This window comes from Aureococcus anophagefferens (assembly GCF_000186865.1).
Source record: "Aureococcus anophagefferens unplaced genomic scaffold AURANscaffold_11, whole genome shotgun sequence".
Classification (NCBI taxonomy): Eukaryota; class Pelagophyceae; order Pelagomonadales; family Pelagomonadaceae; genus Aureococcus; species Aureococcus anophagefferens.
The window spans coordinates 1,064,465-1,089,057 of NW_008705571.1; the positions used below are offsets into that span (position 1 = coordinate 1,064,465).

General features: G+C 71.2%; 7 protein-coding genes across 7 annotated transcripts in view; 4 read left to right on the forward strand and 3 right to left on the reverse strand.

Annotated features, from left to right (window-relative positions):
- AURANDRAFT_64759 (hypothetical protein) overlaps window positions 1-1,800 on the reverse strand; it is a gene marked incomplete at both ends in the record, with an annotated part of 2,712 nt that extends 912 nt beyond the window's left edge. The window contains 2 exons of the mRNA XM_009039453.1: window positions 434-998; window positions 1,187-1,800. Of these exons, the coding sequence (XP_009037701.1) occupies window positions 434-998; window positions 1,187-1,800 (1,179 nt within the window). The remainder of the gene's footprint in view (window positions 1-433; window positions 999-1,186) is intronic.
- A 146-nt stretch (window positions 1,801-1,946) lies between these two features.
- Window positions 1,947-15,557, forward strand: AURANDRAFT_64760 (hypothetical protein; the record flags this gene model as incomplete). Its single annotated transcript, XM_009039385.1, has 16 exons — window positions 1,947-2,206; window positions 2,460-2,613; window positions 2,671-3,222; window positions 3,274-3,424; window positions 3,524-3,676; window positions 3,767-4,049; window positions 4,127-4,623; window positions 4,789-5,656; window positions 5,733-6,449; window positions 6,523-7,387; window positions 7,452-10,036; window positions 12,179-12,871; window positions 12,917-12,918; window positions 13,000-14,629; window positions 14,918-15,128; window positions 15,528-15,557. 16 exons carry the CDS (start codon window positions 1,947-1,949, stop codon window positions 15,555-15,557), a joined length of 9,651 nt encoding a protein of 3,216 aa, XP_009037633.1.
- A 483-nt stretch (window positions 15,558-16,040) lies between these two features.
- AURANDRAFT_16680 (hypothetical protein) lies at window positions 16,041-16,451 on the forward strand (the record flags this gene model as incomplete). The annotated part of the gene is made up of 1 exon (XM_009039386.1): window positions 16,041-16,451. A coding segment is annotated over one exon (411 nt), but the record flags the coding sequence as incomplete, so codon positions are not given.
- Window positions 16,452-16,575: 124 nt separating this feature from the next.
- Window positions 16,576-19,064, reverse strand: AURANDRAFT_64761 (hypothetical protein; the record flags this gene model as incomplete). Its single annotated transcript, XM_009039452.1, has 2 exons — window positions 16,576-17,596; window positions 17,698-19,064. 2 exons carry the CDS (start codon window positions 19,062-19,064, stop codon window positions 16,576-16,578), a joined length of 2,388 nt encoding a protein of 795 aa, XP_009037700.1.
- A 967-nt stretch (window positions 19,065-20,031) lies between these two features.
- AURANDRAFT_27287 (hypothetical protein) lies at window positions 20,032-21,132 on the forward strand (the record flags this gene model as incomplete). The annotated part of the gene is made up of 1 exon (XM_009039387.1): window positions 20,032-21,132. One exon carries the CDS (start codon window positions 20,032-20,034, stop codon window positions 21,130-21,132), a length of 1,101 nt encoding a protein of 366 aa, XP_009037635.1.
- A 714-nt stretch (window positions 21,133-21,846) lies between these two features.
- On the forward strand, window positions 21,847-22,719 carry AURANDRAFT_27303 (hypothetical protein; the record flags this gene model as incomplete). The annotated part of the gene is made up of 1 exon (XM_009039388.1): window positions 21,847-22,719. One exon carries the CDS (start codon window positions 21,847-21,849, stop codon window positions 22,717-22,719), a length of 873 nt encoding a protein of 290 aa, XP_009037636.1.
- Window positions 22,720-22,771: 52 nt separating this feature from the next.
- Window positions 22,772-23,794, reverse strand: AURANDRAFT_59087 (hypothetical protein; the record flags this gene model as incomplete). Its single annotated transcript, XM_009039451.1, has 2 exons — window positions 22,772-23,678; window positions 23,760-23,794. The coding sequence occupies 2 exons, from the start codon at window positions 23,792-23,794 to the stop codon at window positions 22,772-22,774; spliced, it is 942 nt and encodes a 313-aa protein (XP_009037699.1).
- Window positions 23,795-24,593: the final 799 nt, after the last annotated feature.

Sequence of the window (24,593 nt, forward strand, 5' to 3'; positions counted from 1 at the left end):
GCCGCGTCGCCGGCGGCCGCGCGGCGCGGCGCGGCGTCGACGGGCGAAGCTGGAGCGCCGCGGCCGAGGCGAGGCACAGCGCCGCGGCGACGGCGCGCACGGACCGGTGGCGCGAGCTCGGGCGGCGACGAGCCATGTCTCTCGCTCGAGCCAAAGACTTGCGCGCCGCCGGCGTGGTTTCGCGCTCGACCAGTCGACGCGACTCGACGAGCTGGAATTCACGACCGTGGGTTCCGAGGGCTCGAGCGCGCCGAGACGCTGCGTGGTGGCAGCAGCAGACCGTGGTGGCAGCAGCCAGACGTCAAGCGAAGCCAGCACTTCGCGTCAGGTCGCCTCGGGCGCCTCCTTACGCCGCGCCGCGGTCGCCCGGCGGGGCGTGCTTCGCGAGGAAGTCGCGCTTCGCGGCCCCCGCGGCGGCGGCGAGGTCCGGGACGCGGGCGGCGAGCGCGTCGAGGCACGCGGCGACGGCCGCCGGGTCGTCGCCGGCGACGACGACGCGGCTGCCGCCGCCCGCCGCCGCGTCCGAGTCGACGTCGACGTCGACGGCCGGGTGGGCGCCGCGGAGCGCCGCGAGGGCCGCGCCGCGCTTGCCGATGACGCGGCCGACGAGCCGCGCGGGCGCGTCGACGGCCGCGCGGGGCCGCCGCGGCGCGGCGGCCGCGCGCGGCGCGAACGACGGCCCCGCGTCGAGGCCCGCCGCGCAGCGCAGGAGGTCGTGGAGGGCGACGACGAGCGTCGCGGCGACGTCGGCGCCCGCGTCGTGGGCCGGGCCCTCGGCGCGCGCGCCGAGGCCCGCGGCGGCGCGCGCCGCGCCGCCCTCGGGCACGTCGGCGAGGAGCGCCCGCAGCCCCGGCGCGGCGGCCCGCGGCGCCCAGTGGAGGAGCACCGTGTCGATGGAGCGGCGCCGGAGCGCGCCGCCGCGCACGCGGAGCGCGCGGAGGTCCGCGGAGAGCTTGTGGCCGACGAGGAACGTCGTGTCGTCCCACGCGGCCGCGAGCCTGGGCAGGACAAGAGAGATTCAACGTCGCTTCAACGTGAGTGTTCCGCGCGCGCGCGTCCCGGAAAACACATCCACGCTTCGAGACCGTTCCAAGAGATGATCGCTCGTCCAAAAATCAGCCAAAACGAGTGGAAAACGGCCGAGATAGGAGCCTTTGAAGTTGGGAATTTCGCTCTCTTGTCCCACGCGGCCGCGAGCGCGCGCTGCACGTCGCCGAGCCCGAGGAGCGCCGGCGCGGCGACGTGGTCCGCCCAGGCCAGGCCGTGGACCTCGTCCTTCCAGGCCAGGCGGTCGCCGTAGTCCGGCGACCGCCAGCCGAGCGCCTCGCCGCAGTCCGGGTCGACGAGGCCCTCGACGACGGTCCGCGCGGCCGCGGCGACGCCGCCGGCCGCCGCCTCCCAGGTCAGCGCGACGGCGCAGACGGCCAGCGGGAACCGCGCGCCGTCGGAACGGCGCTCGCACATCTCGACGTCGACGCAGAGCCACGTGACGCGGTCGCCTCCCGGCCGCGGCGCCGCGGCGAGCTCGAGCCACGGCGCGCCGGCGGCCCCGGCGTCCGCGGCGCCGAGGAGCGGGCCGTAGAGCTCGGCCGACGCGAAGCGCGGGTGCCGCGACGTCGCCGCCGCCAGGGACCCCACGTCCGCCGCGACGCGCGCGAGGCTCACGCCGCGCTGGCGCAGCGACGGCGGCGCCGCCGGCGTCGCCGGCGTCGCCGCCGCCGCCTCGCGCCGCTGGCGCTTCGACGGCGTGTGCTGCGACGCGTCCGTCTCCCAGGCGCACCGCGTTGGAGATTCGCTCATGCTCAAAAGCCAAAAGGAGACTCGCTCATGCTCGGCCTCCCGAACACCGCTTCACCAAGGTGCCTTTTTCTTTCATTCTTTTCATATTTGACAGAACGATTTTAGGCGCGTGGGGAGACTTCGGACAGATAAACTTGCGAGACAACATGACGACTGCCGTCGACTTTTGCTTCGTCGACGCTGAAGACGAGCCGGTGGAGCTGGAACGCTTCTACTTTACGATCTTCGACGTCGACCAGCAGCGAAAGGAGAACCGCCATTCGGAGCTTCTATGCGTCGACTCGGACCAGTACGACTCCTACGTCCTCGCCGGCGCGACGTCGCTCGACATCGAGGAGCGCGACGTCGCCTGCGACGGCTCGCCCGGCGCGTCGACGACCTTCGCGTCGACGTCCGCGGGCTTTGAGTGCGACAACCCCACCGATGCCCAAAATCTGGGCGAGGTCTCGTGCTGCGCAGTGTGGATTCCAACCACTGGTTTGGGGGGTCCCCACCAAACTTCAGCACTCTCTAGCTCCGTCAAATCGAAGTCGATTCGGCTGATTTTTGGACGAATCGATTGCTTTCGTCGAGTTCTCGAAGCCCAGCGAAAGAGTCTGGTCCAAACCGTTCGATTACGCGCACATTGAAGTCGGGTTGAAGATTTGGAATATACACAGGTGCGCCGATTGTGCCCAATGCGCGGAGAACGAGGCTCTCGCGGAATACTTCCCAATCGACCAAAGCGCGCGTTCGGTCATGTTCGTCTTCAAGCAGCCGCGGGACTGCTTCCGACTGGTTTATGACGTTCCCTGCGACGATTGCTTCCTCGACGTACGCGCGGCGTCCCTTTTTTGACGAGGGGAAATGGCGCGAGCGACTCCATCGTAGGCAACAACGGGCTTCAACGGCGGCCGCAATTTCATCTTCGGCGGGTCCTCGAGCCTCTGCGACTGGCCGACGCGCGCGCCAACGCACGCGCCGACGACGGGCCGGCCCACGGAGTCGCACGCGCCGTCGGCCACGGCGGCGCCCTCCGTCGCGCCGACGGCGTCCGCGCCGCCCTCGGCGACGCCCGCGCCGTCGGGCACGGCGTCGCCCACGGCCGCGCCAACGACGGCCGCCCCGAGCTACACGCCGGCGCCGACGGCGACGGCGTCGCCGACCGTCGAGCCGTCGTCGCCCCTGCCGAGCGCGTCGCCCGCGCCGTCGGCGCCGACGGCCGCGCCGTCGACGCTGTGGAACATCTGTGACGGGCCGGAGTACGAGCTCTACATCGAAGGCTCGATCTTAAAAGCGAACAACCTCGGCGGCGTCGGGCCCGGCGACGACTCGGACGAGGTCCTTCGCTACTCGGAGGTCACAGAAAAGGACGGAAGGCCCGTCGACCTCGTGGTGAGCGTGCAGGACGGCCACGAATACGAAGTGGCTGATAATTACGCGGTGCGTTCCCTAGCGCCGACCTTTCGTGCATAAACCCACCCACCCGCGCAGGACTATCAAGGCGTCTGGGAGATGTTCGGCCAGATAAACGTGCGCGACGATTCGACGGCGCACTTACGCTTCAGTTTCGTGGACAGCGAGACCGACGAGCCCGTCGTCTTGAGACGCTTCTACGTGACCGTATTCGACATCGACCAGCAGCGTTCGGAGAACCGCCACACCCAGCGTCCTGTGGCCGTGACGATGTTCGAGAGATTTTGGGTGGGGAAAAGATGAAAATTCGTTACCGACACATTTGCAGGCCACACCGAACGGCTATGCTTGAACGACGATCAGTTCGACGAATACGTGCTGAGAGACTCGACGTCGCTCAACGTCGAGACCCACGACACCGCGTGCGATGGCTCCGAGGGCTCGTCGGTCACCTTCGCGTCGACGGCCGCGGGATTCATCTGTGACAATCCAACGGATCCCCAGCAACTCGGGCAAATTTTCTGTGCGGACCAGCGTCCCGCGGCCCGACTTCGAGAGATTTTGACTACAGACACGACAGGCGAGGAGTGCGACCAATGCGTGGACCAGGGCTTCGACGAGTACTTCCCCATCGACCAGGCTGAACGAAGCGTCATGTTCGTCTTCCGGGCGCCGCGGTCGAGCTTCGACCTGTCCTACACGCTGCCCTGCGTGGACTGTTTCCTCGATGCGACGACGGGCTTCAACGGCGGGCGGAACTTTCTCTTCGGCGGGTCGTCGTCGCTCTGCATCTGGCCGACGCCCACGCCGACGGTGGCGACGACCGAGTATTGGGGCATCTGCGACGGGCCGGAGTACGAGCCAGCGTCATGTGGCCGTGACGATTTTCAAGAGATTTGGGGTGGGAAATCGTTACCGTCATGCTTGGTAGGTACGAGCTCTCCATCGACGCCACGGAGATCACGATGAACAACCTCGGCGGCGTCGGGCCGAACGCCGACGACGACCCTGTCCTGCGCTACGCGCACGTCACCGAAAAAGATGAAAGGCCCGTGGACCTCGTCGTCAGCGTGCGGGACGGCCATGAATATCTCACGGCAGATAACTTTGCCGAATACCAGGGCGCCTGGGAGATGTTCGGCCAGATCAACGTTCGCGACGATTCGACGGCGCACCTCACGTTCTCCTTCGTCGACAGCGAGACGTCCGCGCCGGTCGTGCTGGAACGGTTCTACGTCACTGTCTTCGACATCGACCAGCAACGTTCGGAGAACCGTCACACGGAGCGTCTATGCGTGGACAACGACCAGTACGACGAGTACGTCCTCCGCGAGTCCGCGTCGCTAGTGTTCGAGGCGCAGGACACCGCGTGCGACGGCTCCGAGGGCTCGTCGGTGACGTTTCAGTCCACGGAGGCAGGCTTTATCTGTTTTTGTCGGTGTCATTGCTTTTCAAGCCGGAAAGCTTTGATCGTCACGCATAACAGGTGATAATCCCACCGATCCTCAAAAGCTCGGCAGAGTCTTCTGCGCGGGACCAGCGTAGCGCGGCCGTGACGATTTTCGAGAGATTTTGACTGCAGAAACGATATAGGCGAGGACTGCGACCAATGCATCGACCAAGGCTTCGACGAGTACTTCCCCATCGACCAGGCCGAACGAAGCGTCATGTTCGTCTTCCGCGCGCCGCGGTCGTCCTTCGACCTGTCCTACACGCTGCCCTGCGTGGATTGCTTCCTCGACGCGACGACGGGCTTCAACGGTGGGCGGAACTTCCTCTTCGGCGGTTCCTCGTCGCTCTGCGTCTGGCCGACGCCCGCGCCGACGTCGCGGCCGTCCGACGCGCCGACGCGCGTGCCCGCGACGCCGACGGCCGTCCCGACGTCGAGCGCGCCGACGACCGACGACTTCTACTGGCACACCTGCGAGGATCCCTTCCACGACTTCTCGCTGGAGAACGACGTCGCGGGCGCCGGCGAGCTCCTGCGCTTCGCCGCCGCGACGACGCTCGACGGCGCCGCCGTGGACCTCGTCGTCGCCGCGGCCGACGGCGCGGCCGGCGACGGCGTCTCCGGCGCCACGCGGGACAAGTTCGGCTTCGTCGGCGTCCCCGACGACGCGCGGGTCGACCTCGAGCTCGCCTTCGAGGACGCCGGCGGGGACGCCGTCGCGCTCCGGCGCTTCTACGTGTCCGTCGTCGACATCGACGTCGAGGCCGGCCGCCGCGAGGAGCTCTGCGTCGACGACGGCGAGTACGACGAGTACGTTTTGGGCAAGAACAGCTCGCTCTCCGTCGAGGCGCGCGACGCGGCGTGCGACGGCGGGCCCGGCGCGTCCACGGTCTTCGCGGCGACGGAGGCGGGCTTTTCCTGCGACGATCCCACGAACCCCATGCGCCTGAACACGGTCTTCTGCGAGGAGTGCCGCGAGTGCCTCGACGACGGCCTCGAGCTCGTCTCAGCGTCCTGTGGCCGTGACGATTTTCGAGAGATTTTGGATGGGAAAACAGTGAGAAATCGTCACCGTCATGCTTGGTAGGCTCGCCTTCCCCGTGGTCCACACGGAGCGCGGCGTCATGTTCGTGCTCCGCGAGAAGCGGAGCGCCATGCGGCTGTCCTACGCGGTCGCCTGCGACGGCTGCGAGGCCGGGGGCGCGTCGGGGATGCTCTTCGCCGGGGCCTCGTCGCTCTGCACCTTCGAGTCCGAGGCCTGGGAGACGTGCAACGACGGCGACGCGACGCTCCAGCTCGAGGGCGCGGAGCTCGTCTCCAACAATTTGGGCGGCGCGGGGCCCGTCTTCTCGGACCCCGAAGTGCTCCGCTACGCCGGCGTCGTCGAGCGGACGGACGACAGCCCCGTGGACCTCGTCGTGAGCGCCGTTGACGGCGCCTACAGGACGGCGGACAACTACGCTTTGTACCAGGGCCTCTGGAACCAGTACGGCCAGATCAACGTCCGCGACAACAGCACCGCGCGCCTGCGCTTCTCGTTCGTCGACGCGGCGACGGACCTGGCCGTGGGGCTCGAGCGCTTCTACGTGACGATCTTCGACATCGACCAGCAGCGGAAGCCGAACCGGCACCGGGAGATGCTCTGCATCGACGACGACCAGTACGAGGACTACGTCCTCGGCGGGGACCCGACGCTCGACGTGTCGTCGTCGCCGCGGCGCTGCGACGGGTCGGCCGGGTCGACGTCGACGTCCTTCCTCTCGACGGCCGCGGGCTTCATCTGCGACAACCCGAGCGGCGCGGCGTCCTGCGGCCGAACCAATGTTCGAGAGATTTCGACGGGGGACGAGAACAATCGTCACCGACGCGTTTCGTAGGAGCGACCCGCTGGACCTCGGCACCGTCGTCTGCGCCGAGTGCGACCAGTGCGTGGCCCAGGGCTTCGACGCCTACTTCCCGATCAACCAGGCGGACCGGAGCGTCATGTTCACCTTCGAGAAGGAGCGCATGTCCTTCGACCTCTCCTACACGCTGCCCTGCGAGGACTGCTTCCTCGAGGAGCTCACGGGCTTCAACGGCGGGCGCAACTTCCTCTTCGGCGGCGAGTCGAGCCTCTGCGCCTGGCCCACCATGGCCCCGACGGCGCCGGCGTGGGTCACGTGCTCCGGGTCCGACGTCGCGCTCGAGATCGAGGGCGCGGAGCTCGTCGCGAACAACCTCGGCGGCGCGGGGCCCGCGTTCGGCGACGAGCCCGTGCTCCGCTACGCGGACGTCTGGCGCGGCGACGGGAGCCCCGTCGACCTCGTCGTGAGCGTCCAGGAGGGCACGGACTACGCCGTCGCCGACGACTACGCCAACTACCAGGGCCTCTGGAACCAGTACGGCCAGATCAACGTCCGCGACAATTCGACGGCGCACCTCGTCTTCTCCTTCGTGGACTCGGCGACGGAGCGGCCCGTCGGCCTCGAGCGCTTCTATTTCACGATCTTCGACATCGACCAGCAGCGCAACGAGAACCGGCACCGCGAGATGCTCTGCGCCGCTTCGGCGTCGACGAAGCGTGGCGCTCCGATGCTTACTTTGGACCGCGCAGGTATCGACGACGACCAGTACGACGACTACGTGCTCGGCGGCGACCCGACGCTCGAGATCTCGCGGCGCGCCACGCGCTGCGACGGCTCGGCCGGGGCGTCGACGACGTTCCTCTCGACGGCCGCGGGCTTCGAGTGCGACAACCCCCAGGTCCGCGACGCGGCGTCCTTTTTGAAACTGTACCGCGCAACAAAATCACTCCCAGAAAAATTAGGACCCCCAGTTCCTGGGCACCGTGGCGTGCGAGGACTGCGCGCAGTGCGTGGACCAGGGCTTCGACGAGTACTTCCCCATCGACCAGGCGGACCGCAGCGTCATGTTCACGTTCCGCGAAGCGCGCGACTCGTTCACCCTCTCCTACACGCTGCCCTGCGCGGACTGCTTCCTCGACGCGACGACGGGCTTCAACGGCGGGCGCAACTTCCTCTTCGGCGGCGAGTCGAGCCTCTGCGCCTGGCCGACGCCCGCGCCGACGGCGCCCGCGGACGCGTGGCCCGCGTGCGACGGCGCGGCGTACGACTTCGACCTGAGCGCCGCGACGCTCGCCGCGAACGACCTCGGCGGCGCCGGGCCGGACGCGGGCGACGCGCCCGTCATCCGCTACGCCGGCGCCACGGTGAAGGACGCCCGTCCCGTGGACCTCGAGGTCTCCGCCGTCGGCGAGTACCTCCCCGCGGACGACCTCGCGGGCCAGGGCCTCGACGGCGCCGTCGGCCGCGTCTCCGTGCGCGACAACAGCACGGCGCGCCTGAGATTCGCGTTCAAGGACGGCTACGACGGCGGCAGCGTGGACCTCGCGGAGTTCTACGTGACGTTTCTCGACTTGGACGGCGACGCGGACCCCCGGCGCCACCGCGAGACGCTCTGCGTCGACGACGACGCCTTCGACGACTACGTCGTGTCCGAAAATTCCGAGCTCGCCGTGGCGGCGCGGGAGCGCCGGTGCGACGGGTCCCGCGGGTCGTCCGTGACGTTTTCGTCGACGGCCGCCGGCTTCGACTGCGACGACGCGGCGGCGCCGGACGACCTCGAGCTCGTCACCTGCGCGCGCTGCGACGAGTGCGCCGCCGAGGGCTTGGACGCGTTCTTCCCCGTGGACCAGAGGGACCGGGCCGTCATGCTCGTCTTCCGCGAGCCGCGCGCGTCCTTCGAGGTCTCCTACGGCGTCCCGTGCCTCGACTGCCTCACGCCGGACCTCGTGGGCTTCCACGGCGGGCGCCACGCGTCCTTCGCCGGCGCCTCGAGCCTCTGCAGCTGGCCGACGTCCGCGCCGACGCTGAGCCCGAAGCCGTCGACCCGCCCCACGGTGACGAATGTTACCGGCGCGCCCTCGACGAGCCCCGCGCCTTCTCTGAGCCCCGCGCCGACGGCGAGCGTCGCGCCGAGTGCGGCGGCCCCCGACGTGCTCGTGCTGTCCCAGGACAGCGCTAGCTCCGAGGCCCAGGAGGTCACGGTGCTCGTCGCCGGCGCCGAGGTGCGCGCCTGCCCGCTGTCCATGGTGCTCCTGAGCGGCCTCGCGGCGACGGCGGCCGTCGGCGCCGTGCGCGCGCGCGTGCCCATGGTCGACAAGGTGCCCACGGGCCCGGAGACGACGGCGGCCCTGCTCGGGGGCATCGCCGACGCGGGCATGGACGCGGCCTTCATGTGCGAGCAGTACCACCGCGAGAACAACCGGGCCTTCTTCTGGGCGTCGCTCCTCGCCGCGCTCGCGCACTCGACGCTGGGGTCCGCGCTGCTCCTGCGGCTCGTGCGCCACGCGCGGCGCCGCGACCTCCTCGACGGCGCGCTCATGGGCGAGCACCGCAGCCTCTTCGCGGCCGTGCTCGTCTTCGCGACGACGCACAAGGCCGACCTGGGCAAGCTGCTGCCCTGGCGGCGGTCCGCGGGCGCGGAGCTCTACGACGTCGAGCACCGCGACGGCACGGTCGAGCGCCGCGTCGGCGAGGAGCTCCTCCGGCAGCGCGAGAAAATGGCGGCGGCCGTCGTCGGCGGCGGGCCCGCGGCGGCGGACGCCGTCGAGGTGTCGAGCGACGACGAGCCGCCCGCGGACGACGGCCGGCCGCTCAAGCGCGGCGCGCGCGTCGAGGCGCGCTACGCGGGCGGCGACGACCTCTACTTCCGCGGCCGCGTCGTCGCCGTGTCCCCCGCGGGCGACCTCTTCGACGTCAGATACGACCACGGCGAGACGGAGGCCTGCGTGCACCGGAGCCGGCTCCGCCGCGTCTCGGGCTTCGAGGCGGGCGCCGTCGTCGACTACCAGGCGCCCGAGGGGTCCTGGCGCCGGTGCAAGGTCGTCAAGGCGCGGGGGCGCCGCGGCTCCGCCGCGGAGAAGTTCGGCTACCCGTCGTCGGCGCTCTTCGCGGCCGCGACGGCGTCGACGGTCATCGGCTGCGCCGCGCAGCTCGCGGTCAAGGTCGCGGCCGTCGCCTACGGCCGCCGCGACGCCGTCACCGTCATCAACCTGAGCTCCAACGCCTGCACCATGCTCTACGCGCTCCTCAGCGTGCTCCGCCTCGCGCGGTCGCGGCTCTACCGGCGCCGCGGCCGCAAGGCGACGGCGCACGACACGGGCGTCGAGATCTGGCGCCTCGTCGAGGCGCTCGTCGTCGAAGACGACGACGACGACAAGAAGCCCGCCGTGCGCGACGCCGTGGAGCTGCCAGCCATCGAGAAGAAGATGCTCGAGGACGCGCGCGACCCCTTCGAGGAGATCGAGGACGCGGAGGCGATCCGCATCGACTTCGAGGCCGAGTCGCCCGCGAAGAACGATTTGACGTGCGGCTGCGGGCCCGCGGCTATGTAGGTCGGTCTTTAAGATTACCGCGACGTCGCGACGAGCGGTCCCGGCGGCGCGGGCGGCGGATCCTTGCGGTTCGTCTCGAAGACGAACTCGAGGAGCTCCCGCCCTGCGGTGGCGATGTTGCGGGAAGTGCGCGGCGTCGCGCCGTGCTTCGCCGCGATCGCGTAGTACTCGTCGTAGAGCGCCGGGAGCCGCGACTGCGCGATGGACGGCAGCGCGTGGTGGAGGCTCTGCGCGTTCAGCCCCGCGGTGAGCGCGGAGACGACCGCGTTCTCGAGTTCGTCGTGCACCGAGTAGTCGTAGCTATGCGCGATCTGCCGCGCCGTCCAGCAGGCGTCGTCGGGCAGGTCCTCGTGGCAGGCCTCCTGGACGTGGGACGTCTGCGTCATCGTCGTCCAGATGATCGACGCGCCGACGTAGGGCCACAGCGCGGCCGTCAGCGCCTGGCTCCAGTCGCCGTCGAGCAGGCCGAAGGCGACGAGGGGGTAGAGCAAAACGAAGACGGACGGCGCCATGGACAGGGCCAGCACCTCCTTGGCCACGACCTCGGGCACGGGCGTGATGTTCTCGTCGAAGTTCGGCGTCGCCGACTCCAGGAGCGTGCGCGCGGGCTGGAGGAGCGTCGTGCCGAGCGTCGACAGGCACCCCTTGATCACGAAGGTCCAGCCCGCGTTCACCTCCGAGTCGCCGCCGTAGTCCGTGTCCGGGCTTAATTTGGCCGGCGCGAAGTGGTGCAGGTCGACGTCGAAGTCCTCGTCGTTCGTGTACTGGTGGTGGGGCTCAGCAGGTGCTGCGGGATCCAGACGAAGACGTTGAAGAAGAGCGGGTGCGCCGTGAACTGGAGCCAGAAGTTGACGCGGGCGTCCGTGCTCAGCGAGCCGTGCGTCGCGTCGTGGGCCGTGTGCGCCGTCAGCAGCCAACTCGCGAGCGGCAGGAGCGCCGTCGCCGCGCCGTCGCCCTGGAACCAGCCGACCCAGCAGCTCGCCGTCAACGCGAAGAACACCCCGATGCGCGCCCGCTGGCCCGGCGTCGCCTTCGTCGCCTCCAGGGAGGACCCGAAGCGCCGCCGGACCATGGCCTTGAGCTCGGCCCGCAGCGGCGAGTCCATGGCGACGTCCTCGGGCTCGTCCGCGAGCGCGAAGTGGTGCGGGGCCGCCGGCGCGTCGCGCGTGTCGATGCGAGGCATGGCCTCGAGCGCCTTGGCCGCGCGCGCCTCGTTCTGCGAGTGCGCGGCCCGGAAGAGGTAGGTCACGTCGCGGCCGCGGCTGTACTCCATGAGCCACTGGCCGCCGACGTGCTGCGTCGCCGCGTAGTCCGCCGCGTCGTACCACTGGCCGTCGATGCGCAGCGGCAGCGGCTGCCGCGCCCGCTGCGCCTCGGTCAGCGCGGGCCGCGGCAGGTGCAAAGCCGACGACGCGGCGGCGAGCGCTGCAACGAGCGCATGGAGGCGCATTGCTGTGTGATTTACTGCAGCAGTCGCGAGGTTGGCGCTAGGCTGGTTGCGAGCACGGTCGATTGTTGCGAGCGCTACTGCTGCAGTCGCGTGATGGCGCTCGGCTGGTCGCGAGCACGGCCGATTGTTGCAAGCGCTGTTGCAGCAGATGGCGCTCGGCTGGTCGCGAGCACGGCTGATTGCAGGGCCGATTGCGAGCGGCAGCAGCAGTCGCAGACGAGCTGAGGTGGAGAGATGGAAGCTCGCGCAAGGCACGCGCGCAACTTGATGTTGGCAGTGCTTAAAGCGCGGTCGAACTTGCACTCGGCGCCCGATGATGCTCTCCCTTCGGGCGGCAGCCTCCATGCTAGCACGATGATCCTGCCCGCACGTGCCGTTTAAAGAAGTCGAGCATGGCCGCCTACGCCCAGCAGCCGCGGCGGCGCGTGCTGCGGCCGTCGGTGGTCGTCGATGCGACGCATGCCCACACGCACACGGTGATCATGCTGCACGGCATGGCCTTCGACTCGAGCATGTTCGAGGAGCTGCCGGCCATGCTGGGCGCGCGCGCGTCGACGGTGCGCTGGGTCTTCCCGAACGCGCCGGTGCGCACGATCGACTGGCCGCGCGGGCCCGCGCCGGCGTCCCGCGGCCGCGGCGAGCTTCGAGAGATCGCGAAACAATCTCGTCGACCGGGAACCCACGGTAGGCCCGAGCCGGGCGTCGAGGCCTGGTACAACTACTTTAGCAGCAACGGCGGCACGCTCCAGCACGACGCCATCGACCTGGAGCACCTCGCCGCCGTCGCCGCGGACGTCCACGCGATCATGGACGCGGAGATCGCGCGCCTCGGCGGCGCCGCGCGCCGCGTCGCGCTCGGCGGCAACTCGCAGGGGGGCACGGTCGCGCTGCACGCGGCGCTGACGCACGCGCGGGGCCTCGACCTCGCGTGCCTCGTCCTCGGCTGCACGCTCCTGCTCGACGCGACGCCGGCGCCCCGGGAGCCGCCGGAGGACCCGCCGCCGCTCTTCATCTTTAGCGCGGAGCGCGACATGGAGTACCTGCCGGCGTTCCAGCGCCTCGCGTTCGGCCGCCTCGCGGCGGTCGGCTTCGACGTCGAGAGCCACGTCGAGCCGGGCCTCGACCACTACTCCGTGAGCCGCGCGGAGCTCTTCCACACGGCGGCCTGGCTCCGGCGGGCCCTGTTCGGCGACGCCGTCGTGCCCGAGTACCGCGACCGGCCGAACGCGCCGCCGGCGAAGTTCGACGACGTCATGGACGCGCCGCTGCCCGCGTGGTGGCTCCAGGCGCTCCTGCACGGCCACCGGCAGCCCCACAAGCTCCACGACGAGGAGGTCGCGCTGATGCCGGACGCCTGGCGGCCCGTGTTCTTCGCGGACGGGTAAGGACTAGTAACTTGAACTGCACGTTGAATCATGTTGCCTAGATGTTGCCTTTCTGAGCGCAATGATGTGGCCCGACCGAAAAAGCCAATGAACACGGCGGCATGATGTGGCCCGACCGAAAAAGCCAATGAACGCGGCGGCATGACGGAGACTCCCGAGCCGCTCGACGTCGTCGAGATCGTCGGCAAGAAGGGCGCGCTCTGCCGCGCGGCAGCCGCGCTGTCGTCCGACGCCGTCGGCGTGCTGCGCCGGGGCACGGTCGTCGAGGTGCTCGAGCGCGCCGCCGTCGGCGGCACGGAGCGCCTCCGGCTGCGCGTCGCCGGCGCGTCGGCCTGGTGCAGCGCGAAGCTCGCGCGGCCCGCGGCGGCGCCGAGCCACGGCTGGGAGGTGCGCACGGACGGCGGCTGGTCCGCGTTCGACGTCGACGACGCCGGCGACGACGTCGACGCGATGCTCGAGGCGAGCCTGGCGCGCATGGACGAGGCGCCCGTGGCCTTTACGAAGAACCGCATGCGCTACGAGGTGAGCGTCTTAGGGCTCGAGCAGCGGAACACGCGCTTCGGCACGTGCCGGAAGGTGCGGCGCCGCGCGCGGCGGCGGCCGCGCGCGCCGCGGCTCGGCGGCCCGGCGGCGGCGACGCGCGTCTTCGCGGTGAGCGACGTCCACGCCGACTACGAGGAGAACTGGGCCTGGCTCGAGGGCCTGCCCGTCGGGCCCTACCGGGGCGACGTGCTCCTCGTCGCCGGCGATCTCGGCCACACGCTGCCGTTGCTCGCCGCGGCGTTCCTCAAGCTCACGGCCGTCTTCGGCGAGGTCTGCTTCGTACCCGGGAACCACGAGCTCTGGGTCGGCGACTTCGACGAGGACGCGCGGTCCGCGAAGGGGTTTTCCTCCAAGGCGCAGCCGCGCGTCCTCGAGAAGCTCGACCCGTCGTTCGTCGCGCGCGCGCGGGCGCTGGCGACGGCGGCCTGCGCGGCCGTGCCGCGGCGCGGGCCCGCGCTCGACTCCGTCGTCAAGTTCGAGCGCATCGTCGCGCTCTGCGACGCGCTGGGCGTGCGCACGAAGCCCCTCCGGGTCGCCGTCGGCGACGGCGACGACCTCTGGGTCTGCCCCATCGCCGCGTGGTACGTCCACGGCTTCGGCACGCCGTCGCCGCATCCCGACGCCGTCGCCCGGGCGCGGTCCGAGTTCACGGACTTCACGCTGTGCGCGTGGCCCGACGACGTCGACGCCGCCCCTTCGCGCTTCGACGGCGACGCGGGGCCCGCGGCCTACTTCGCGGCGCGGAACCCGCCGCTGCCGGAGCCGTCGACGCGCGTCATCACGTTCTCGCACTTCCTGCCGCGGCCCGAGCTCATGCCCGCGAAGCGGCCGCCGTCCGCCGCGCGCCTCGACCTCGTCGCGGGCGACCGGCGCGTCGACGCGGCGCTCCGGGCCCGCGGGAGCCGGCTCCACGTCTTCGGGCACACGCACGTCAACTGGGACGCCTGCGCCGACGGCGTCCACTACGTCCAGAACGCGCTCCGCTACCCCAACGAGCGCCGCATGTGGACGTCGCGCGTCGACAGCGTCCACCGCTGCGGCGGCGCGCCGCGGCGGTCGTCAAATGCGTGCGTCCCCGTCGACCCGGAGAAGCGCGCGGCGGACGCCCTCGACGCGCTCCGGATCTGGTCGTCGGAGGACCCCGACGACTTCTGCATCCTGCCGAACCGGTGCTCGGCCTGCAAGTTCGCGGACCCGCCGCAGTCGGACTAGTTTTATCGTCGGTAGTAGTCGTCCTGGGGCAGGCCCCAGTCGCCGCCGGGCGCCGCGTAGCCGTCCTGCTGGGGCGGCGGCGGCGGCGGCCGCCGCCGGTCGTAGGCCGGCGGCGGCGGCGGCCTCCGGTCGCCGCCCTCGGCCGGCGGCGCCTGCTGCGCGCTCGCGGCCTGGTCCACGGCCTTGGACACCAACCCGCCCACGGTCTTGGAGATGCCGAAGCGCCGGTCGAAGGCGTTGAGCCGGAGCCCGCCGAGCCGCGCGGCGACCATCGACTTTTTGCCCAGCTCCGCGTCGCCCGCGGCGGCGAGGACGGCGGCGACGGACGCGACGAAGCGCGCGCAGACGCAGCGCGCGGCGTCGCCCCGGGCGTCGTTCAGTGTCACGGCGAAGAGCGCGCAGCCCGCCGCGAGCGCCGCGACGAGCGACGAGGGGAACATGTTCAGGAACGGCACGCAGTTCGCCGACAGTCCGCCGACGGCGACGGCGGCGACGAGCGTGCGCGCCATGCTAAAGTCCGGGTCCTCGCGGCTCGCCTTCGCGTAGCGCCAGGGGTTCGGCGCGCCCGGCGGCCAGACCTCGCGCGGCACGAGGCCGAGGCCCGCCTTGAACTGGCGAAAGACCGGGTAGCGGCCGTCCGCGAGCGCGCGCGACCGCTTCGCGGACCCGACGGCCGTGGCGCCCAGAGCCACGGCGGCGTCGCCGAAGCGCCCGCCGCAGAGGCCCGCGGCGACGCAGGCGGCCGCGCCCGCGCCGGCCCACCGCGGCGACAGGTCGCCGGTCACCGCTTTGCCCAAACCCGCGCCGACGAGGCCGCCGCTCGCGGCGCTCGCGACGCGCACGACGACGCCGTCGCGCGGCGGGGATTTGAGGTCCGCCGCCTCCGCCGCCTCGTAGGCCGCCTGCGACGCGCCGGCGTCGCCGTAGGGCTGCGGTGCATGGGGCGGCGGCGGCTGGGCGTAGGCGGGATCGTAGTAGGCCTGCTGCGGCGGCGGCGGCGGCGGCGGTTGCGGCGCGTTGTAAAAGTCGTCGCCCCAGTCCGACGCGCGGGCCGCGGCGCATAGGAGGACACCGAGGCACGTCGGGCGACGCTGGAACATCGCGGCCGCCGACGTTGGTGATCGGTTGCTCGCGCAGGCTTGGTGCCGGCACGTTGCTGGCTCGACGATTGCCACAAGGCCATCAAGGCCTGCCACGCCAGACGCGTCGTCGGCGCCCACACCGCCGGAACGCAGCGCAACGACACAGTCAAACACACACCAAATGCATAAAGCAGTCCTCGTAACGCTCGCGGCGCTCGCGACGCTGACGAACGCGCTGCGCGTGAATCGCCGGAGCGCGCTCTGCCTGCCCTGCGCCGCGGTCGCGGCGCCCGGCGTCGCCGCGGCCAAGGACCGCGTCGAGGGCTACGCCGTGCAGAAGTCGCCCCAGGAGTGGCAGCGCGCCCTGAGCGCGCCCCAGTACTTCGTGCTGCGCAACGGCGGCACGGAGCCGCCGAACTCGAGCCCGCTCGTCAAGGAGAAGCGGTCGGGCGTCTTCGGGTGCGCGGCGTGCGACGCGGACCTCTTCGCGAGCGGCGCCAAGTTCGAGAGCGGCACGGGCTGGCCGAGCTTCGCGACGGGCCTGCCCAACGTCGAGGTCGAGGCCACGCCCATCGAGTTCCTCTCCGGCGCGGAGCTCCGCTGCGCGCGGTGCGGCGGCCACCTCGGCGACCGCTTCCTCGACGGCGCGCTCTTCCCGGGCACGCCGGCCTTCGCGAGCGGCAAGCGCTACTGCATCGACGGCAGCGCCCTCGTCTTCTACCCGGCCGACGGCGGCAAGCCCGTCCTCGGCGAGTTCGACCCGGGAGCGCCGCGCGAGCTGCCCGCGTGGGCGCAGCCCCCGGGCATTAAAGTGAACTGAGACTCTGCACAAAAGGACGGGGTTATTCGGGGGGGGGCGGCGCCTACGCCGTGCGGGCCTTCTTGGCGGCGGCTTTGGCCCAAACGATGGCGCCGTAGAGCGCGTCCGAGATCGCGTGGCGCAACTCGAACTCCTCACCAGTTTTGTCCCAGATGGGTGCGACGCGCCCGCGCAGCTCCGGTGGGACGGATGCGATATCTTTGACCCACTCGACAACGATGCCGAGCCCCGCGGCCTCGGCATCGTCGAGGCCCGAGAGCAGGCCGCAGCCGCAGTGCTCGGCGACGTGCGAGGCCTCCCAGGGGTAGCCACACCACGAGGCGAGCGACGGTCGGTGAATCTCGGAGAGGTCGCATTTGTCCCAGGGGACGCCGCGGAGGTACGCCGCCCAGCGGCGTCGCAGCCGGCTGATGTCCGTCAGTTTCGCCAGTCCGCGCGCGACGACGGCGTCGACGAGGAACGGAACGGCCTTATCCATGGTGCCGCCCCCGACGCCTCGCAGCGGCGAGATGAGGTCGACCTCCCCGCAGACATCGTCGCCCACGGACGCCAAGAGTCGCGCGTCGTCGGCGTAGGGCTGTCCTCGAGTCTCGAAGTCGGGAAAGAGGAGGATGACGGCGCAAGCCGATTTGCGGAGGTAAGAACTGGGGATGAAGAGCGCCGCGCTCGACACTTTCATGCAGCAGTCGCCGCGCTTCAAGTTCTCGACGACCGCCGCGACGCTCGACAGAATGTCGTCGAGGACTTCTTCGTCGCTCATGCAGACGCGCCGCCCGGCGACGACCGCGTCCGCGGCGGCCTCCTCGTATAACTGAACGCGGCCGAGGTAGCGCTCCACGGCATCGTCGTCGTCGCAGTCCAGGGGCCGCCGCGGCCGCGCCCGCTTCTTGCTTTGCGCCTCCTTGGGCGCCGCGGCCTTGTTCGGCGCCGCGGCCTTGTTCTGGGCGGCGCCGAAGCAGCCCACGGGCGCGCGCCGCACCGCCGTCGGCGCGCGCAGCTCCTCGGCCGTCGCCGGTGCGGCATGCTCCGGCGCGCCGCCCTCCTTGGACTGGAAGAGGCCCATGCTGCGACGGGCTGCCCCGATCCAAACCGTGAAAACGTCGCCGGGGGTCTCGCGATCTACACAGAGCTTAGGGGGGGGGGCTTGGGCGACCGTCAGCCTGACATGGCGGCCTCGAGGAGGATGTCGAGGGACGCGGCGCTCGAGCTCGGGCTCGAGAGCGGCGAGGGCGGCGCGGGCGCGGCGCCGCGCGGCGTCTCGACGGCGGGCTCGTCGGCCGCGTCGTCCGAGTCCGCGGGCCAGTAGGGGAGGCCGCGGTCCGAGGCGTCCTGGGGCTGGGCCGCGCGGGCCCGGGGCGACGTCGACGCGCGCTTGACCGCGCGGCGCGGGAGGAACTTGAGGTCCTCGACGGTGGCGACGTCGCGGTCGTCGTTGCGGTAGATCGGGAGCGTCTGCGTGCCGCGGAAGATCTTGGAGAAGCCGTAGTAGTTGAGCTGGCGCTGGAAGGTGATGATGTTGTTGCTCTTGAAGTAGTGGGGGAGGATGTCGGCCGAGAGCCGGTTCTCGTCCATGACCTCGAGCTCGCGCGTGTCGTAGTTCCAGCGGATGACGTCGTGGTTCGCGGCGTCGGTGACCATCTCGCAGAGCTTGAGGCTGAAGGGGTAGATCTTCGCCGGCGCCGCCCGCTTCTTGCCCGCGGCGGCCGCCGCCGCGGCCGCGCGCCGCGGGCCCGACCGCGTCCGCCGCGCGGGCGGCGCGGCGGCGTCGTCGAGCGGCGGCGGCGGCGGCGGCGGCGCGGGCGGCTTCGCGGGCGCGACCGTCGGCGACACGATGGCGACGGCGGCGTCGTTGCCGAGCGCCGCGAGGGGCGGCCGGTCGCCGTCGGACGCCGCCGCGGCCGCGCCCCGGAGCCGGTCCGCGGCCGCCGCCGGCAGCGGCTTCGCCGTCGCGCCCGGCGGCGCGCCGCTCCGCCGCGGCCGCGGCCGCTCGAGGGCGGCGGGCGGCGGCGCGTCCGGCGCGCCGCAGGCCGCCGCGAGGCTCTTGGGGAAGACGAGCTGGCTCGCGAGGAGCTCCGCGGCGTCGCGGTCCGAGAGCGACCGCTCCGCGCGCGGCGGCGGCGCGAGGAGGCCCGCGACCTCGTCGTCCTCGGTCTCGGAGCCCACCGTGCCCTGGGAGTCGACGGAGCTCGCGGGCGAGTCCGCGCGCTCCGGCGACGCCTCGCGCGCGAAGAGCGCCGTCGGCGTCACCGCGGCGCCCTCGGCGCGGAGGCCCGCGGCGCGGAGCAGCACGGTCGCCGGGTACTGGCTCGCGAGGTGCGTCGCGAGGATCTTGCCCGGCGAGAAGTCCGTCGACGACGACGGCGTGGCGTGCTCGACGACCGCGGCCGCGGGGCCGCCGCCGCCGCGTTCGAACGACGCCTCGACGACGCGGTCGTAGACCGCGCCGCGCGAGGAAGCGGCGTGGGGCGACGCCACGGGCGACAGGAGGCCCGGCCCGTCCGTCGACACGCGCGTCGCGATATCCGTGGCCATACGGGTGGCGTTCTTGTGGGACCTACTCGGTTCAAATCGTCGAGACTCGTTTGAATGGTTTCGCGATCGATTCGATCGGCGCCAATTGCTGGGCGGGGTCCCGGGGGGATGGGAGGGGCGATGGGCAAGCGTTGAGGCATTGGATCGCACCTTGCTTTGCGTTTGGGGGCGCGGAATTCGTAAAAGCGGTTATCCAAAGTCCGATTCCGCTCGTCGAAGTTTAATTTTGCCGCTTCCGCTAGGACTTAAAATACGCTAGCCTGAAGCGTGCTCTGAGAAACCGCCCAGGCTTCTCTGCTCGTGATGTCGAACTCCCTCGCGTGTCCTGACGTGCCACTTGGGGAGCGTCACCGGGTTTTAAGGGTAAGTAGCACTGGTGACACCGAGGTGACGCGCAGCGCGAGCCGACAGGCCACCGCCCCACGTACGGACATGACAGATCAAAGCAGCCACAGCCTTGTGCCCCCCCCCGAATGCACGCGCGAGTCCTTCCGGATGTTCGTCGAACGACGTCTTCCAGTTCAGACCGCAGGGCCCGGGCCACGCGCCGCGTTCGAGCAGGAGCTTGACGATGTCTGGTGGCCCTCTGCGAGGTCGACGAGGTCGGGACGCCGAACGGCATCGCCGGCATCGCGGGCCGCACCGGCTTCGCCGGGAGGCTGCTCCGGGCCTTCGAGCTCGTGTTGTCGCACGCGACGGCCAAATTGATCATGGTCACGCGGCGGCCGATCTACGTGTCGGCCGTCGAGCTGCGCGCGGCCGCGATGCGGGCAGGCGCCACGCGCCAGCCTTCGCTGCCGCTGCACAGCGCGCGACAGCGTCGCGCCGCCACACGCAGTGAACCGTAGCAGGCGCCTAGTTAGGAGCCACGCATACCTCGGCGGCATGCCGCGGCGCGCGCGGCACGATCCACCTCGCTCGGTAGCTTGCAGTAGCAGATCATCGTCATCGCGGAGAGAAGCAAAGTATGGGAGGATCGGCTTTCAAGCTCTGCCTCGCGGCCGCGGCCGTCGGCGCCGGCGCCTTCACGGCGCCGGCGACGTCGCTCCGCCAGCCCACGTCCCTCGGTGCGTCGGGCCACGCGGTCATCGTGCAGAACAAGGGCGGCGGCCACGGCGAGATCGGCTACCACCTCGCCAAGGCCCTCGCGGCCAAGGACCTGGACGTGACCATCGTCCAGGACGCGTCGGCGACGAAGGAGGCGCTGCCCTTCAAGCTCTACGACGAGCTCAGCGCGACCGTGGCCTGGTGCGACATGGGCGACGCGGCCGCCGTCGAGAAAGCGTGCGCTGTCGACGGCCTCACGCACGTCTACGACAACTTCGCCAAGTCGCCCGCCGACGCCGCGCCCATGATGGCCGCGGCCAAGTCCAGCGACGCCTTCTACGCCTTCGTCTCCAGCGCGGGCATGTACACGGCGAAGGGCATCCTCAAGGAAGAGAAGAAGGTCAAGGACCCGCCGACGGGGCAGCGCGAGGTCGAGCTGGCCCTCGAGGCCGAGCTCGCGGGCAAGTGGTGCGCCTTCCGGCCCCAGTACATCTACGGGCCCTACACGAACAAGCGCGACTACCTCGACTGGTTCCTGAACCGCGCCGCGCGCGACATCCCCATGGCCGTGCCCGCGGACGCGCAGCAGCCCGTGTCGTTGACGCACTGCGAGGACGTCGCGGCGCTCATGGCGTCCGTCGTCGGCAAGGAGGGCGCCGCCGCGGACCAGATCTTCAACTGCGGCACGAACAAGATGTGCTCCTACGACGACGTCTGCATCGCCGCCGCCAAGGCGCTCGGCAAGTCCGAGGCCCTGGTCGTCGCGCTGCCCCCGGACACGAAGTCGTCCTTCCCCTTCCGCCCCAACGCCGAGGGCTTCGCCGTGCGCGTCCGCAAGGCCATGGACGTCCTCGAGTGGCCGGGCGCGACGCACGACGTCCTCGCCGACCTCGCGGGCTTCTACACGGAGGACTTCCTCGCCCTGGGCCTCGACAAGGGCGACCTCGACACGTCCAAGGACATGCTCGACCTCTGCGAGAACATGGTCCAGGACTACGGCGAGCGCGGCGTCCACGTCTGAGCGCGCCCCGCGGTAACGGCGAAGGCGGTAGTGCGGGAACACCCGCGCCTTAGTCGCGCCGCTTGCCGCGATACTGGGCGAGCGCGTGGCGCGCGAAGAGCGCCGCGAAGAGGAAGTCCCCGACGCCGAAGAGCGCGTGGAAGAGCGCGTTGATGACGTCGGGCGCGCCGCCCGTCGCGCGCGCCGCCGCGACGATGGCCCGCGCGTCGTGGCCCGCGAGCCACCGCAGCCAGCCGAGGACGTAGGCCAGCTTCTCGACGACGAAGACGCACCTGCGCGGGCGCGTCGGTCGTCGAGAGAGAGGCGACGCGGCTCGACGCCGCGCGCGGACCACACCGGCGGCGCGGCCTTCGAGGCGCCCGCGGCGAGGAAGGCCGCGCCCCAGACGAGCACCATGACCTGGCCGAAGGGCGAAAACATGTCCGGGTTCAGCGACGCGACCTGGCGCGTGCGCGTGAAGCCCATGTTCACGAGGAGCATGCCGCCGTTGAACGCGGCGGCGGCGCAGCCCAGGCGCAGCGCCGGATGCATCATCATCGCGCTGCTGTCTTCGTGTTTGTGCCGGCGACCTCGTGTGCTTGCCGACGACGCTGGCGGTCTCGTTCTTGCAGCCGACGGCGTCGATGCTCTCGCACACCACCACCCGCGTCGCTGGCAGCAACCGCGCGCCGCACCGCCCACGGCCACCGCACACCGGTTCGCAGCATTTGCACGATGCCCAAGGTCGCGCTCGAGGCCCTCTGCGCCTCCAAGGAGGCATTCCTCGCGACGCTCGCGCCCATCTACGAGAAGTCGCCCTGGGTCGCCGAGCGCGCCTACGCGTCGGCGCCCTTCGCGTCGGTCACGGCCCTCGCCGCGGCCATGAGGGACGTCGTCGCCGCCGCGACGGACGCCGAGGTCGTCGCGCTGCTGCGGGCGCACCCGGACCTCGCGGGCCGGGCCGCGCTCGCGGGCGAGCTCACGGCCGAGTCGACCGTCGAGCAGCAGCGGGCGGGCCTGGGGAGCCTGACGCCCGGCGAGCTCGCCGAGTTCCGGCGGCTCAACGCGGCCTACCGCGAGGCCTTTGGGTGGCCCTTCATCCTCGCGGTGCGCAACGCGTCGAAGCGCGCGGTCCTCGGCGCGTTCGCGCGGCGCGTCGGCGCGACGGCGGCGGGCGAGCGCGCCGAGTGCGTCGCGCAGGTGCACAAGATCGCCTGGATGCGGCTCCTCGACGCCGTGGCCCACACGCCCGCGGGCTTCCTCACGTGCCACGTCCTCGACACCGCGCGCGGGTGCCCCGCGGCGGGCATGGCCGTGAGCCTCCGGCGCGTCGGCGACCACGGCGACCTGCCGGCCGAGTACGCCTTCGTGACCAACGCCGACGGCCGCCTCGACGGGCCCGCGCTCAAGGGCGACGCCTTCGCCGCGGGCGCCTACGAGTGGACCTTCCGCGTCGGCGAGTACTTCGCGGCCGCGGGCGTGCCCGTCGCGGCGACGCCCTTCCTCGGCGACGTGCCCATCCGCTTCGGCATCGACAACCCCGAGGAGCACTACCACGTGCCCCTCCTCTGCTCGCCCTGGACCTTTTCCACGTACCGCGGCTCCTGAGGCGCGCCGTAGCTCGACCTTCCTTCGCGTCGCGCCCGGGATCTCTCTTTTCTTAGTCGAGCTGCGTGAGGCGCGCGACGAGGCCCGTGAGCTGCGTGAGCGTCGCGCAGCCGTCGATGACGCGCGTGTGCGCGAAGCCGATCTCCTTGATGAACTTGAGCTGGTCGGCCTCGGGCATGGGGTGCATCTTGATGACCTTGAAGAGCGTCGCGACGATGTCGACGGCGGCGTAGCCCGTCGCGTGGAGGCCCGCGATGCCCGCGACGGCCGCGTCGAGGTCGCGCTTCGCGCAGTCGTCGAGGATCTTCCGCGCGACGTGGGGGTGGGGCTGGTCGCAGACCTTGAAGACGCTCTGCTCGTCGACGGCGCCGAAGCCGCTGTGCGTCGACTGGAGGTTGTTGAGCGCGTTGCGCATGTCGCCCTCGGCCGTGAAGATGAGCGCCTCGAGGCCGCCGTCCGTCGCCGCGACGCCCTCGGCGCCGCAGACGTGGGTCAGGCGCTTCAGCAACTCCTTGTCGCTGAGGCGCGTGAAGCGCAGGATCGCGCAGCGGCTCTGGATGGGCTCGGAGATCTTCGAGGACGTGTTGCACGCGAGCGCGAACCGCGTCGTGCCCGAGAAGAGCTCCATGGTGCGGCGCATGGCCTGCTGCGCCGCCGCCGTCATGGAGTCGGCCTCGTCGAGGATGACGAGCTTGTGGGCCCCCGGTGGCAGGTTCACCTTCTTCTTCGCGAACATCTTGATCTTGTCGCGGACGACCATGATCCCGCGCTCGTCCGACGCGTTCATCTCGAGCACGGCCTCCTTGTAGTTGGCGCCGAGCATCTCCCGCGCGAGGCACAGCATGCTCGTCGTCTTCCCCGTGCCCGGCGGGCCGCTCAGGATGATGTTCGGCATGTTCCCGCCGGCGACGACGGCCCGCAGCTTCGAGATCGTCTCCTCGTTGCCGACGACGTCGGACCTGCGCGCGGGCGGGTCTCATGCGGCGGCGCGCCGCGGCGGCGCGCGGGCGCCGGGCGCGCGCAGGACCTGCGGCCGGTACTTCTCGACCCACGGAGCCTCCGCCGAGGGCGCCATGCTTCGAATCGCGAGCTCGACCTGCGACGGCGCCGTCGTCGACCGCGGGAACGGTGCGGTCGCGCGCGCGCGGCGCGTCGCGCGCGTCGGACGACCGCGAGGTGCTCGAAGGCGCGCGCGGCGACGGCGCGCGCAGGGACGCTGGGACCATGCCTCGATTTCAAAGTCAGCGAGCTGATTCTTGAATGCCTTCTTGAGCCTGTCTTACCCGCGTTGCGCTTGATGTTAGCGGCGGCGCGACGTGCGACGCGGACGCCGTGGCGCTGGTGCTGGGCCACGGGCCCGCGCCGCACCTCCGATGAAAGTCAACAACAGGTTACTCGAGGCGCCAGACCTTGGGCGCGACGTCCTCCGTGGCGACGACGAGCGCGGCCCAGGCGGCGGGCGCGGACGCGGGCGTCCGCCCGACGCGCAGGACGACGCCGCGGCCGCCGCCGCGGCGCGGCGGCAGCGACGTGACGACGCGCTGGGGCGGCGCGTCGATGGAAAACGACTTGGAGCCGAGGGCCGCGACGATGGCGAAGGATTCCCGCCCCGGGCCGACGATCTCGCCGACCGTGCTCTCCCAGGTCGGCTCGTCGTTGCGCAGCTCGGCCTCGCCGAAGGCGTCGCCGTCGGCCGCGAACGCGCCGCCGCGGCACTCGAAGAGCGCCTCGAGCTCGCCGAGCGACGCCGCGGCGCGCGCCCGCTCGAGCGCGGGCTCGGCCCACGCGTCGTCCGCCGCGACGGCGATGGGCTTCTTCGACGAGTAGTCCGCGCCGGACGCGGCGCCCTCGACGCGGCTCTCGTCGAAGGCGTA